At 40.7% G+C, this 13924-nt stretch overlaps 1 protein-coding gene across 2 annotated transcripts in view; it reads left to right on the top strand.

Moving 5' to 3' along the window:
* Positions 1–13640, top strand: part of snrka (SNF related kinase a) — a 67098-nt gene extending 53458 nt beyond the window's left edge. For both annotated transcript variants that reach the window (XM_084357491.1, XM_084357490.1), the window contains exons 5-8: positions 81–215; positions 7009–7210; positions 7428–7537; positions 8099–13640. In XM_084357491.1, coding sequence (XP_084213617.1) covers positions 81–215; positions 7009–7210; positions 7428–7537; positions 8099–9275 — 1624 coding nt within the window. In that variant the 3' untranslated portion in view covers positions 9276–13640. The remainder of the gene's footprint in view (positions 1–80; positions 216–7008; positions 7211–7427; positions 7538–8098) is intronic.
* Positions 13641–13924: the final 284 nt, after the last annotated feature.

Here is a 13924-nt window from a genome sequence, read left to right as displayed (position 1 = left end):
TCTGTTCATTTTTTCACCTGTGTCTATGTACAATATGCTTTGTATTTGTACATGTCCCTAATCCGACTGTTTTGTTTCAGAGCCCTGGAGACCAACAAATACAACCACATTACAGCCACATACTACCTGCTAGCAGAGAGGATCCTGAGGGAGAAGCAGGAGAAGGACGTTCAGACCCGCTCGTCCAGCCCCAGCAACATCAAGGCACAGTTCAGGTAAAGAACAGTACAACCTTGCAAAACACTGTCAAAGCAATACCAAGATGCAGTGACACAGTAATCTTGAAAGTATCAATATTATAGCTGGACAGGGACAGACCTTTGCGGTGTTTTGGCCTGTGCAGAATATATTTTTTTATGATGACCAAGTAAAAAACGTGGGTAAGAAATATCATTGCTCATCATCATAGTAGCTATCTGAGTCATAGTATGAACTAAGAAGAGGGTAATTGACCTATCTCACTCCACCGCCTCACACAGCAGCCTGTCTGGCTCCACTGTGCTGAGCCCAGACACACTTACTTAAGACTGGGCTACATCTTCAAATTTTCGTTTTCATTTCAATTGTCAGTTTCATTTCCATTTCTGGGTTCAATGGGCCTCCACCTGCTGGGCCAAGGGAAAATGGAGCAAAGGGAAATGTTTGAACTATTAGCCAATGTTTCACAGTCTTTTCAATCTTGGTCTTAGTCCCTTTAATTTTCCATCATTATTCTAAATCACTCTAGTGCTTTACATTCCTCTCATTTCCATGTGAGGTATGTGATGAAAGTTCCACTCCAGTCTGTCATCATCACAATAAAAACTACGAACATGTCTCATAGTTTTTCCCTTAAGCTGTCTAAGTATGTCCTCTTAAAAGGAAGAGGACAGCTGGATGATGCACAGTTATAAAAGGAAGAGTGACAGAGGAGAGGAACAAATAAGAAAAAGTGAGGACTAAGGAGGCTTCAGCAAGGACAGCTGTGGTTGTGAAAAATTGGCACAACTCCCTCCATATTCTAGCCCTGCTCTACAGAGGTTGATTGAAGACATCCTAAAATAAGCCAGTTTAAATTGCTATCAATTTCTTTTCTTGAAATCATTCAGGAGTTTGAGGGATAAGTTGGGTTATAGAGATATAAGAGTAGTTAGTGATTGCAACCAGTGTTGGAAATTAAATTTTTCTTTTATTCAGTTCTAAATTCTACCAGCCACTCAAATTTTTTACCAGCCACCATTTTGCAATCGTACTTTTGTGTGATATCTGTCTCATTTAAAAAAAAAAAGATCAACAATAAAACAATCACATGAAATATGTTTATTTAAAATTCTTATGATTATCAATTTTTAATTCTCTGTATGAAGAATTGCACAGTATAATGTCTCAGTATGTGCAGTATGTGCACAATTTATTTCTCTATAGAAGTATCTGCATTGCAGTATGCATGTTAATGTCAACTGTAAACAGTACTGAAGTAATTTTAAAGTGACAAGTTTACAATTTTAAACTTATGAAGTGAAGTTCTTAAACTGAATTAAATAATGGAAAATAAATTATGAAGATAATACAGAAATACAGTAAAATGTATGTCCTTAAAGAACTGCTAAACTGATGAAAATGATTTTGTCCATGTTTAGTAGCTTCATCAATTTTCATTGAAAACTTAGCTGTTTTAGCTTTCAGATAGACGTTGTCTAAACTCTGGGGCAAGGCCATTGTGTGTTTAAATATCTTGAATGCTTCTTGAAACAGACAGCTTTGTTCAGGCAGTTTTGTTTTTCATATAGATTTTTACACAGATCGACCAGTGGCTGAGCCATTGTGAATGACGACTCATGTTCTGCTATGAATGTGCACACAAGTATTTTTTGGTTGCAAACACGGTGGGTCATTAAAGGTGCAGTGGCAGTTGTAGCCGTTGTTCCCGGTAACGTACTCGTACGACGGTGTGCAAGGTACGAAGCTTTGTGACTGGCACCTAATTCATGGTGAGCAAGCACTTTCCTCCTGCTGTTGCTGTACAGTAGCTTCTTCGAACACACGCTGCAAAAGCAAGCACCCATCTCCCTTAATTTGTGGCACCAAGTGCTGAATGGCTTCCCATCTCCACCATTTTCCTCTATCCATGCCCAGCGCCATCTGTTCTTAACTCCTCTCTAAAGTAAGGCTGCATCTTCGCCAGGTTTAATAAACTTTGCTTCCATTTGAGCCGAGTTGCAGGGCTACCACACTGCAATCACGTTTCTTGGCAAGACCCGTCCTACTCTGCCTCTGATTGGCTAGCACTCACTGATCGGCCTCATACCATTGGTAGGTGGAACTAGCCTTTTGCTTCGCTGAAAATGATTGGTTAAACCACGTCAAAAACAAATCCAAATCCATAGTGAACATACGGCGGAAATCCGGCACCACGTCGGAGTACTCTAAGCCCTGGGCAGACTAGCTGAAGCACAGGTGTATTGCTGCCCCGGACAGGTCTGAATCTACTGTCCAAATTGCTAACCCGCCACTGTGGCTTGTGGGCTGATCAAATTCACCCGCATTTGGCCAGTGAGGGGTGCTTTTTTCCCTCCCTGATGACAACACATCTGATCCTCATCTAAAATACAAGACAAAACATAATAGAAAACATGAGTCATATTCCATAGACCGTATGTACTGTACATGGCAATAGTGACCTGCACAAACCCTGTAATAGGCCTATATGGTGAGTACCTACATCATGTCATTAACTATTGATTTTGGATTGGAAAATATTAGAATTTGTCATAATGCAGATGTTTTAAGTAAGTACAGTGTGTTTTATTAGGTTATAGTATCCTGTATATATACTTGAAAAGCCCTAATCTTGTTTGAACTGCACTGTTTTTGAAATGTTTTGCTTTCAGGCTTTGGGTAGATTTTGAGTCCAATGAGTTTTAATTTATTCTTTGTCCAAATACAAATACTTGTGTTTTTTGCTTATTTCCAGATTTTTCTTAAAAATGTAAAGTCATTATTCAAATGTTGTACATTTACCAAGACCAAGTACACTTAAATGTGAAAACAATGCACTCATAAGTCATTCTTTGAATTAACTTAATTATATCATGGAAAGTATTTCCATGTGATTAGATGGCTTTCTTTCAGCATTAAGTAATTCTGTTGGGCCAACTTAACTTACTCTGGTTGGATCAACTTTATTTATTTGTGTAAATATACTAGTGTAATATATGTTGGACCAACCCTATAAATTAAGTCGGACCCAACCCTAGTAAATGAATTGAACGAGCCCTTATAAATTAAGTTGACCCAACCCAAGTAAATTAAATTGGACCAACTTAATTGCTTAATGCTGAAGAAAAGTCATTTAATTACGTGAAAATACTTTCCATGATTTTATTGAGTTCAATCAAAGAGTTATTTCTTTGAGTGTACGGTCAGAATGTCTTCTGATGTCTGAAGAATTGAGGGCTATGATTACGGCCACCTCCTCTATGCTTATGCTTTACAAAGTGCTTCTTCGAACACCTCTGTGTTCCCTCAGTGCAGCCGTAGCCCTGTTGCCTGGCGTTACCAAGCTCTGCTAAAATGAACGTTCAGCCTCCTGTGCTGTGATCCCTGTCCAAAAGGTAGTAACTAATGTGTTTAAGGGGGGGCCTCTGCTGATTGGCTCCGGCTGACCCACATACCAGGGCCTATTCCACTTCCAGGCCTTCTACTACACATTCCCAGGCACTAACACACTTGCGTGTGCACTAACATGCCCCCATCCTCAAAACTGGATTATGAGTCAGGTATTTAAATAATGCTAAAACAGAAGTTGTGTCTCTTACTGTGAGTAAGGCCCCTATCAGTTACATTTACATGCAACTGTGTCTGTATAGGCTTATATATATGTGTGTGGTTGTCAGGCCTTGTCCAAGATACGAAGGCTGGATTTAAACTATTCTCTCTTTGCCTTCGGTCCACATTCCACACAAAGTTAGAATTTTAGACATTAGTAAATGGAACTTGAAAATGAGGTACTTCAGGGTGGATGTAGTCTGTCACTGTAGTGTGGATGGCTGCTGTTGATGCACAGCCGATGTAGATGAGGTGTAAGACTTTTTGCTCTCATAATTTTGAATTTCAGTACAGCCAATTACACAGCGCAGGTGTAATCATTCATCTATATTTTTATGTTTAAGTGGTCAGATGACTTTGCAGCATAGAAGATGCAACAAAACAGATGTTTTCCTGATACAGCTTCTGTTTCACTCCTTAACTTAATTGCTGTAATGCATAACTTTGGTATTTGAAGACTGAAAAATGATGAAGAATAGATTTAGTCTTTTTCAGTTTTGTTTTATCATTTCTGTACATACTAGATATGTTGCAAACGACCAGAAAACCAGGTATAAATGCAACAGTTTATTCAGATTTGTCCATCTTAATGTGGATGTCTGTGTTTGTAAGATGTGCTTTCTATGCAAATATGAGCTTGAGTAAGTGAGAGGACATTTGTTTGTGTTGAGCTGTTTGCTCATTAGCCATGCCTTTTGTATGATTCATTGTTTTCTGGCTGTTGTGCACTGTTGTGCACTTCGGATCACTCGGTCTCACTGTTCGTTTGAGCTCTTTCCTCTCAACACAATTCCAGGAGTCTGCCAAGCTGTAGAATTATTTGTTTTTGTCATATCGAGTACATTGGTTAATTAAATTTTGATATGGATCTCATTGGATGCTGTCATGATACATGCTCTTCAATACTGAGACCAAAAGAACTTTTGTCAATATCTTACTGCACTGAAAATACAGAAGTTTTCTTTTTTGTTGCTTTCTGGACAGTTTTTAGAAAAATGAAAGGAAACTAAATTCAGTTTCTGTTAAGGTTCAGCAGCCCCATAAAAAAATTAAAATCTGCTTGGCAGGTATTGGCAGCTTAAAGGATAACTACCGTTTTTTACAACCTGGACCTTTTTTCTAGCAAAATATATGGTCATTTACTCACCCAGATAACTTTGGTGTCATTTGGCGTCGTTCGGACGAAATTAGATCCAGTATAGCGCCGATATATCCATATAATGCGAGTAATGGGGCATCGACACACAGCCTCTATATAACACATTATCTGCCACGAAACTAGTTCATTTCACTAATATTTTGTTACGATATGCTAGTGCTATTCCCCTCTGAGTCCAGGCTCGTCTATTGTCAACATCCAGGGTCTGTAGGTTGACCTAGTACCTCTGACCTTGAAGATGTCGTCTCTGAGCTGCGCGCGCACCCGCGACAGCCCGGCTTGTTTACCTGTAGCTGCTACTGCTAGTTTGACCCCGGATGTTGATAACGGACGAGCCCGGACTCAGAGGGGAATAGCACTAGCATATCGTAACAAAATATTAGTGAAATTAACTAGTTTCGTGGTAGATAATGCGTTATATAGAGGCTGTGTGTCGATGCCCCGTTACTCGCATTATATGGATATATCAGCGCTACACTGGATCTAATTTCGTCCGAACGACTTCAAATGACACCAAAGTTATCTGGGTGAGTAAATGACCATATATTTTGCTAGAAAAAAGGTCCAGGTTGTAAAAAACGGTAGTTATCCTTTAATGCAAAAACAATGTGTCAGTCTATATACATTACAAGAAATTGCAGAACAGATGTGCCAAAGATATGTTTGAGGTAATGGAACGGCGTCTACATTACACAGCTAGTCCACTTGAACTGGAAAATGCAAGCTCATCAAAATTTCAGATTTTTAAACTGTCAAATTTTGATATAGTTTTTGGTCTCTAAATCACTTGGGCTCTAATGTAAACAAAGAATAACTAAACAAGGCTAATATTCAATGTAAACTTGCAATATAAACTACGGATGCATGGATATATAAATTCTGGGCCCTACTGCTTCCCTATACTTGCCCCAGCTAAAATTTCAATACAAAGATGATCAGGAGGGCTAATGATTCCCAGCACTGAACCCGTCCTTTCCTCATTAAAAAGAACAGAGCAAAACCAGCACTTAATCACTGTTAGTTGAAATCAGACAAATACACATTGTGATGTAGGTGTCAATATGATGAAAACCATGGTAACTGCACCACAACAAACATCCTGCCACCTGTGTGGAAGTGGTGAAAGTCACTTGTCTTCTGCTCAAGGCTTCAGCTCAAACAGTACATAGAGATATTGTAAACAGTCAGAGTGAAAAATACTGTATGTGTAGTTATGTAACTGTGACGATGATTCTCCTATAAACTCACACACTTTGTGAAATGTTGTTTAGCAGTTCTGCTTTTATCTATGTCAGTTGCTGGCTGTCAGTACACAGGATGACACTATTTCCTGCATTAACTCAGCTAAACTGATATTCAGCTTTTACAGATGCTGACCATCACAGCTCACTCTCCCCTCTGATTCCAACTGATTGGCTTTTTCAACTTCCCTTCCTTCTTTCTTCCAAGGTCTAGGCAGACTGTGTTTAATTGGTGCATCATTCATAGTCAGTGAATGGAGTAGGTGCAGTTTAACTGACAATGAAAACAGTTACAGTGTGGTTAGATCTTGGCACCATTAGACAATGACAGATACTGAACAAAGCGCAGACATAAATTACCTGTAATTAGAATCACTTCTGTTGGACTGATTAGGTCAAGAGTCCTGATTTCCATTTGAGAAAATGGACGGCAATGATGGTGGTGCGTGTTTTTACAGAGGATGGAGTTATTCATCTCACTTGGGTCAGACAGAATGTTGTATAACATTTGAATATTTGAGTGGAACGTATTCACCGCATCTTTGAAGTCGTGTGCAATCTCCCTCCACTATCTGCTCCCTTGCAAATTGTCTATATTTGTCTATATAATCTACCATAACTAACTGAGAGAAGGTCTTTACTTGCTGATAACTTCACTTGAGGAGGGACGAAATTGACAGTAAATCTTGTGTTCAAAGTCTCCTGCAAGAGCCGATAGAAGCCTTTTAATCACCAAAGACCTAAGAAAACTTAAAAATGCATGAAACTCCAAATTAAATCTCCTCTGTCTTATCTCTACAGGCAGTCATGGCCCACCAGAGTCGACATGCACCAGGACATAGAGGACAGCCTGGCAGCTTCCTCCATCTCCCATGCTGGAGGCCCTCAGTCCCCAGCCCGCAGTGCAGAGAACCTGCTCAACGGACATCGCTCCAAAGGCATGATGGAGCTGGGCCGACGAGAGGAAACAACAGTGACTGACTCTCCAGGACCACCAACACAGGTACACTCATTATTATCACTCTTTTCAATTTCCACTGGGAAAAAATCTTAGAGGAGGCTGTGTTTGGTTCAGTTTGTTTCAAGGACGGCTGAAGTCTATTCATGCATGATTTTGAGTTCTGCTTCTAATGAATACACTGGGTGTACTAATCATTATTTTTTTATATATTCTAATGCATGTGGCTGGTCTCATTTTTTTAATTTCCATCCCATTCCAGGGAGCCTGTGCTGCCGCCTCGGGCCTCGCTCCTGGGTCTGCTTCTGGAACCATCAGGGCACAGACTCCTTCCACCTCAGCAGCAGCCAAGCAGCGAACCTGCCTGTTCAGGTCTGACAAATACATATTCAGTCTTTGGAATTGGAATGTTGTTGTTTTAAAAATAAAAATTATATTTATTATAACTGAACGAAAAAGAAGTAAATGACACAACGCGTGGAACCAGAATAGGCATCAAATGTTAATAGTCTATTTTTTATAATAATTAGTACATTTTTAAGGAAACAACGTCAGAGCTTCTCAAATGTAAAGATTTGCCACATTTCTCTGTTTTATATCATGTGATCTGAATATGTTTGGGGTTTTGAACTTTGATTTAGTCAAAACAAAGTTTTCACCTTGGGTCCTTAAAAACTATGATTTACTTTTCACACCGTTTTCTGTTATTTTAAAGCCCAAGCAATCCAATGATTAATCAGCCGAAGAAGTGGAAGACAATGGAGATAACTGTTAGTTGCAGCGCCGCTTGTCCAAATAGTCTACAATGGCTTTAAGGGCTGCAATTAATTGTCAGAAAATGGTGAAAAATGTTGATCTGTGATCAACAATTGATTGATCACTGCAGCTCCTGCCTATCTGGTACATATAGTCAAATCAATCATGTCTTTTCAGGGTGGAGGAGGACGAGGAGGAGGAAGAAGAGCAGGACCCGTCTCCCTTACCAACCCAGGTGATCCTGCGCCGTAAGCCCCCCTCTATCACCAATCGCCTCACCTCCAGGAAGAGTGCCCCGGTGCTCAACCAGATCTTTGAAGAGGAGGGTGAGTCAGACGACGACTTTGACATGGACGAGGGCCTGCCGCCCAAACTCAGCCGTCTCAAGATGAACATGGCTGGAAATGCTGGCAACCTGAGCTCTGGGGCTGGCTCCTCCTCGTCCCCGGGCTCCACGCAGAAGCGCTACCATCGGCGCAAGAGCCAGGGGAGAGGGTCGTCATGTTCCAGCTCTGAGACGAGTGATGATGACTCAGAGAGCCACCGAAGACGTCTGGATAAAGACTCTGGCTTTGGTTACGGCTGGAACAGAAGGGACAGCAGCGAGGGGCCACCTGGAAGCTCTGGGGGCAATGGGGGAGGCAGCAGCTCAGGACAGAGTAAACCTCCAGGAGAGGGAGGGGGAACCTCTGGGCCAGACAGGGGGAGTCCTCCTGAAGGGGGTGAGAATGGAGATGGAGGGGGTGGAGGAGATGGAGGGGGGGGTGGGGGTGGAGGAGGGGGGAACAAAGGACAAGACAGCCCCTCCAGTTGTTGCAACAACAGTAGCACTACTAGCCCCTCCCTCAGCTCCTTGCCCCGCTCCTCCCGCACGGCCAGCCGCTCCACCGAGCTGGTAGAGAGCCTAAAGCTAATGAGTCTGTGCCTCAGCTCCCAGCTGCAGCACCACCGCAGCGGGCGGGGGAGTAGAGGTGGCGGAGGAGGAGGAGGGGGGAAGTTCATCATAGACCCTCGCAGTCTCTCAGGAGGGAGTGTGAAAATCCAGGAGAAATCAACCTGGAGGATGTGCATTGGCTCCACTGGGAGCCTGGACACCATCACTCTCCCCACCACGGCTACCACCCTGCCTCGCACCCACGCCGTGCAGCACCACCACCGTAAAACAACAACGCACAGCCCCCCGGGCCTTCCGGGCAGCAGGGACACTCACAGCAACCTGAGCGCGTTGAAAAACGGCATGCTTCAACTACCTCTGTGTGAGAAGACCATCTCTGTCAACATCCAGCGGGGCAGAGGCTCCAGGGATGGCCTGCTCTGTACCTCAGCTCCAGCCAGCTGCTGCCAGGTCATCTGAAGCCCCCTGACCCTCTATGGACCATAGACCACCCACCACAACCCACCCACCACAACCAGCTGAAAACCAAGCTTCTCCCTCCATGTTCACCTCTCCACCTTTTCTCTGTCCCTCTGCACACTCCTGCTCCTTTTAACTTCGTCTTGTGTTTCACTGTAGCAGATAGCTGATCTCATATCAGCTCACCACCAACACACCTGCCTTCTGCTGCTTTGGTCTCAGCTCTGAGTGCTTTGTGGCTCCACTGGATCTCACTGTCACTTTGTTTAATGTGTTCTGTGCTCTGCTCACTGTTCATATGTCTGAGGTATCTGTCATTTTTTACATTTATGATTGTGTTTAGTAAGTTTTTCATTTCGTTTTTCATGTCATCCTTATTTTATGTCCCCCTTACTGCCCTTCAGATTAGTTTCACTAATGCCCTTCAGATTTCAGTTTCTGAAGGGCAACTTAACTTTTACGATCTTAATAAAAACACAGTGGTAGAAGTTTTTGAAAGAATAGAGAACTGTGTAGAAAAAAACAACCAAAAATCAAAATATTTTGAGAAAATGTTTTAATGTTTTGAGCATCAAGTCAAAATTATCCAAAAAGTAGTACCAACTAGTAGTAATTTAATCAGACAAAGTCTAAACAATGTAAGAATGAGTAATTAAAAAAAAGTGATAATAATAATAATGATAATAAAGTTTTAACATTTTAAAGTTGTAATTTTCCCCCAAAAAGCTTTATTAGTTTAAATTGAAGTAAGTTCTTAATAACAGGATACAGGTGAGAAATACACATTTTTTCCCCCTTCTAAAATTACAAACTCATCTCTTAGCTTATGACTTTAATCCTCTAATATGACAATTTTCTTATAAAACTATAACTTTAATGTTAAAATATGTCATGTATGACATATGTATGTATGTATGCCTTTTTAGATAAATTATAACTTAACTTTTGAAATTTGACTTTTTAAAGTTTATGCTTGTGATATTATACGTTATTTTTTTGTACAACTTAATTCTCAGAACACCATGCTTTTCTCAAAACATTTTGATTCTTGAAATGTCTGATTTTTTTTAGCCATTATACTGTGGCCGTGGGTGATCGGAGTGCAGATTACTTCAAAAATGGAGCACTTGAAATCAAATTATCAGGATAGTTGCAGTGTTGCACTATAGCAGGCAGCTGACGTGAGGAGGGCACAGTAGCTCTCAATATTATTGCAGACAACAGAAACTTTCCTGCCAACAACATCCTTCCCTCCTTCACCTCTATCCTCTGCTACCCTCTGAGTGCTAGGTAGTAGTGGTGGATTACTTATACAGTGGCTTTAGAAAGTGTTCAGACCTTTTTACTTTTGCACACTTTGTTTTGTAGATTCAATTTAAATTGATCGAATTACCATTTTATCCATCAGTCTACATTCAGTATCCCATAATGAAGTGAAAACATGTTTTTGAGAATGTTGAAACATTTCTTAAAAATCATTTTACATAAGCATTCAGACCCTGAATTCAGCATTTGTAGAAGCCGATTTGGCAGCAATTACAACTTTGAGTCTTTTTGGGAAAGTATTTATAAGCTTCACACACCTTGATTTGGGATCCCTTTCTTCCTGGTAGATCCTCTGAAGCTCTGTCAGTATGGATGGGAAACGTTCTGTGATCTCCACATATGTTCTGTGGGGTTTAAGTCTGGACTTTGGCTGTGACACTCAAGGACAGTGAGAAACTTGGTCCAAAGCCACTTGAGCACTGTCTTGGCTCTATGATTCATGTCATTGTCGTGCTGAGCAAGTTTTGTTGAAGGACCTCGGCCAGGGCAATAGTCATAAGCCTGCATTCACATATTTATGACCATACCATTATGTTGCCACCATCATGCTTCACTGTAGGGATGGTATTAGCCTTGTGATGAACAGTGCCTGGTGTTTGCCAGAATGCTCAGAGTTCTGACCAATGACTTCAAAGAGTCCTTTAAATGCCATTTGGTTAACTCCAAGGCTGTCATGCTTTTTACTCAACAGTGGCTTCTGTCAAGCCACTCTTGTATAACAGCCTGCTTGATGGACTCTTGGCTGAGATGGTCATCCTTCTGGCAGGTTCTCCCATCTCTGCAGAAGACTTCCAAAGCTTTTAAAGCTCTCAGAGTGACTTTTGTGTTCTTGGTCACCTACCTGACCAAGGATCTTTTTGCCTGGTTTTACAGTTTAGCTGGACAGCGAACTCTGTGAGGAGTCCCGGTGGTCCCAAACTTTTTCAGTTTCACAATTATTCACTGTGATCGTGGGAACACTCAAAGCATTAAATATGTTTTTAAGTGTTTATAAAGATGTGACCAGTCCAATGCAATATCAGCCTCAGAGGGGCTCCACTGGAGCTGGTTGGGGTTTAGAGTCTTGCTCAAGGGCACTTTCCCCCACTCAGATTCAACCTGCCAGTCGAGGGGATTTAACTGGAGACCACAAGCTCGCTTCTCTAACCTTTAGGTCACCACTTGGTTTTTGTGCTGACATGCAGTGTGTGACTTGTGGGACCTTACATATTCAGGTGTGTGCCTTTCTAAACTATGTCCAAGTCGATTCAATTTGCCACAGGTGGACTACACTCAAGTTCTAGACACTTCTCAAGGATAATTAAAGCAAACGGGATGCACCTGACCAACTTAGTTTCAAGTCCCACCACAAAGGGTAAGAATACTTGAGGGTTGAGAGATTTCAGTATTTCATTTTTTATGAGTTTGCAAAAAATTCCAACTTGTTTTCACTTTGCCATTATGGGTTATTGAGGTCAGATTGATTGACAAAAATGCAATTTTATCCATTTAAAAATAAACCTACAACAAAATAAATTGTGCAACAGGTGAACAGGTCCAAATACTTTGTGAAGCCACTATATGTGAATCCATGCAGGTATCTTTGACCACTTCTGTCATTGTTTTTATTTTGACTCCGGTCTGGACTCCATATTCCAGTCAGACAATCGTTTTATGTGTTTTTGTTTAAAAACAAAAAAAAATGATGTTCACTATAATCAGTTAAGCTCCATACATTCACAACTGCAACATATTATCTGTCAGAACCCCTTTAAATTTGGACGAGTGTCTCTTCCTTGAGGCAGCATGTTTTAGCTGAATAAATGGGACCTGGAGAAAAAACTGGTTTGTTAAAGCGTGTGCACTCCACTGTGGCAGCAAACAGGTGTTATATTGATTCTGTAGCAAGACAATGCTAATCACCAACACGTTTGAAATGTTACTGCTGACCATATATATATTTCAAATAAGATATTCTTATTTACTGTATTTTTTTTCAATGTGTTGCTGATAGAGAACATTACAGTAGTTGTGTGTGGCTCTCTGTGGAAAAACACTACCAATACCCAAGTAGTCTGATCTGTTTTGACCTCTGCTGGTTTCTTGAAGTCCCATCTGCACCCACATGTCACCCAAAGTGCACTGTACATGTGGGTGCAGCATGTTGAGTCATGTATTGAGTATGTATATACATTATGATGAGAAGTAAAGTTTATTTTTAAAACTTGTACATTTATTTTGAGCAATCTGCTGTTTGAAAATGTCGACAGGGGCCTGTGTGAAGTCTCACTGGTTGAAAGGAAGTGTGTGTGTGCACCAGGTAAATCAGTGTGACCTCACCTGTGCAGGAGAAAAAGTTTGTGACTTGTGACAGCCCTAACGGAGCTGGCCAAGAGATGAACAAATGAAAGAAAGGAAAAGGTAAATGGGGAAATTCTTTAAGGGCATTGGCAATAAGCTATACTGTGTGTTGCAGCTATCTGTACAGAAACATTTTCATTAGTTACATTTTTTAAATTCCAGACATGTGCAGCCTTATAACGGCCACATTGGACTGAAAAGAAAAAAGGAAAGCTATGATTTAAATATTTTTTCCTCTTTGGTTGTTGTCTGAGTTTTCTTTTAAAAAACCAAATGTGCATAGAGTTGTAAATATGGTGCTCTTTATCTAGAACAGCGGAGTGAACTTTTTGGTGCATAGCTGTACAGTAATCTAGCCTTATGATAATAGTAATACTGTATGGGTGTCTCAGCTAAAAATAAAAGCCGTGTGAGAAAAACAACACGATTCTATTCATACTGTCAGGTCTCTTTGACTGTTGTCTTACTCAGCTGTATCCAGGTGAATGACGTGCATGTGTTTCAATGTTTGACATTCAATGACACAGCAGCCACAGAAATGTTACTGGACCAAAACATAACGGAGGAAGAAAAAGGAAAAAAAGATGAGCTGGAACTGACAGAAATATTCAGTGTATTATTCTGTAGTTGATACCTGTTGTCAGAATTTATATATAGCTATGGTAATATCCAAAATAAAATGTGGAATACTGTCTCATACCTGTGGTCTATGGGGTCTTTCTTTCAAAATGGGTGAGATGAATGAGCCTGGTGCTAAACTTAGTTTCTATGACTGAAGTTTAAGCTAGATCTTAATCCTATATTAAAATAACTGAATTTTAGGCAGGTTAGCAGTGTGGCTCGATGGATAGCAGTTTATCAGGCCAGCGCTTTGTTGACTGTATATGTTGAAGGCTTGACCATACTTCTATTTTGCATTTGTTTCAAATGTAATTTTTTTTTTTTTAATCACAAATGATAATATCATCTTAATTTGAGTGAAA

Source organism: Pagrus pagrus, assembly GCF_965226575.1.
Source record: "Pagrus pagrus genome assembly, chromosome: 7".
In the NCBI taxonomy this organism is placed as follows: domain Eukaryota; kingdom Metazoa; phylum Chordata; class Actinopteri; order Spariformes; family Sparidae; genus Pagrus; species Pagrus pagrus.
This window is presented reverse-complemented; position numbering and strand designations above follow the sequence as displayed.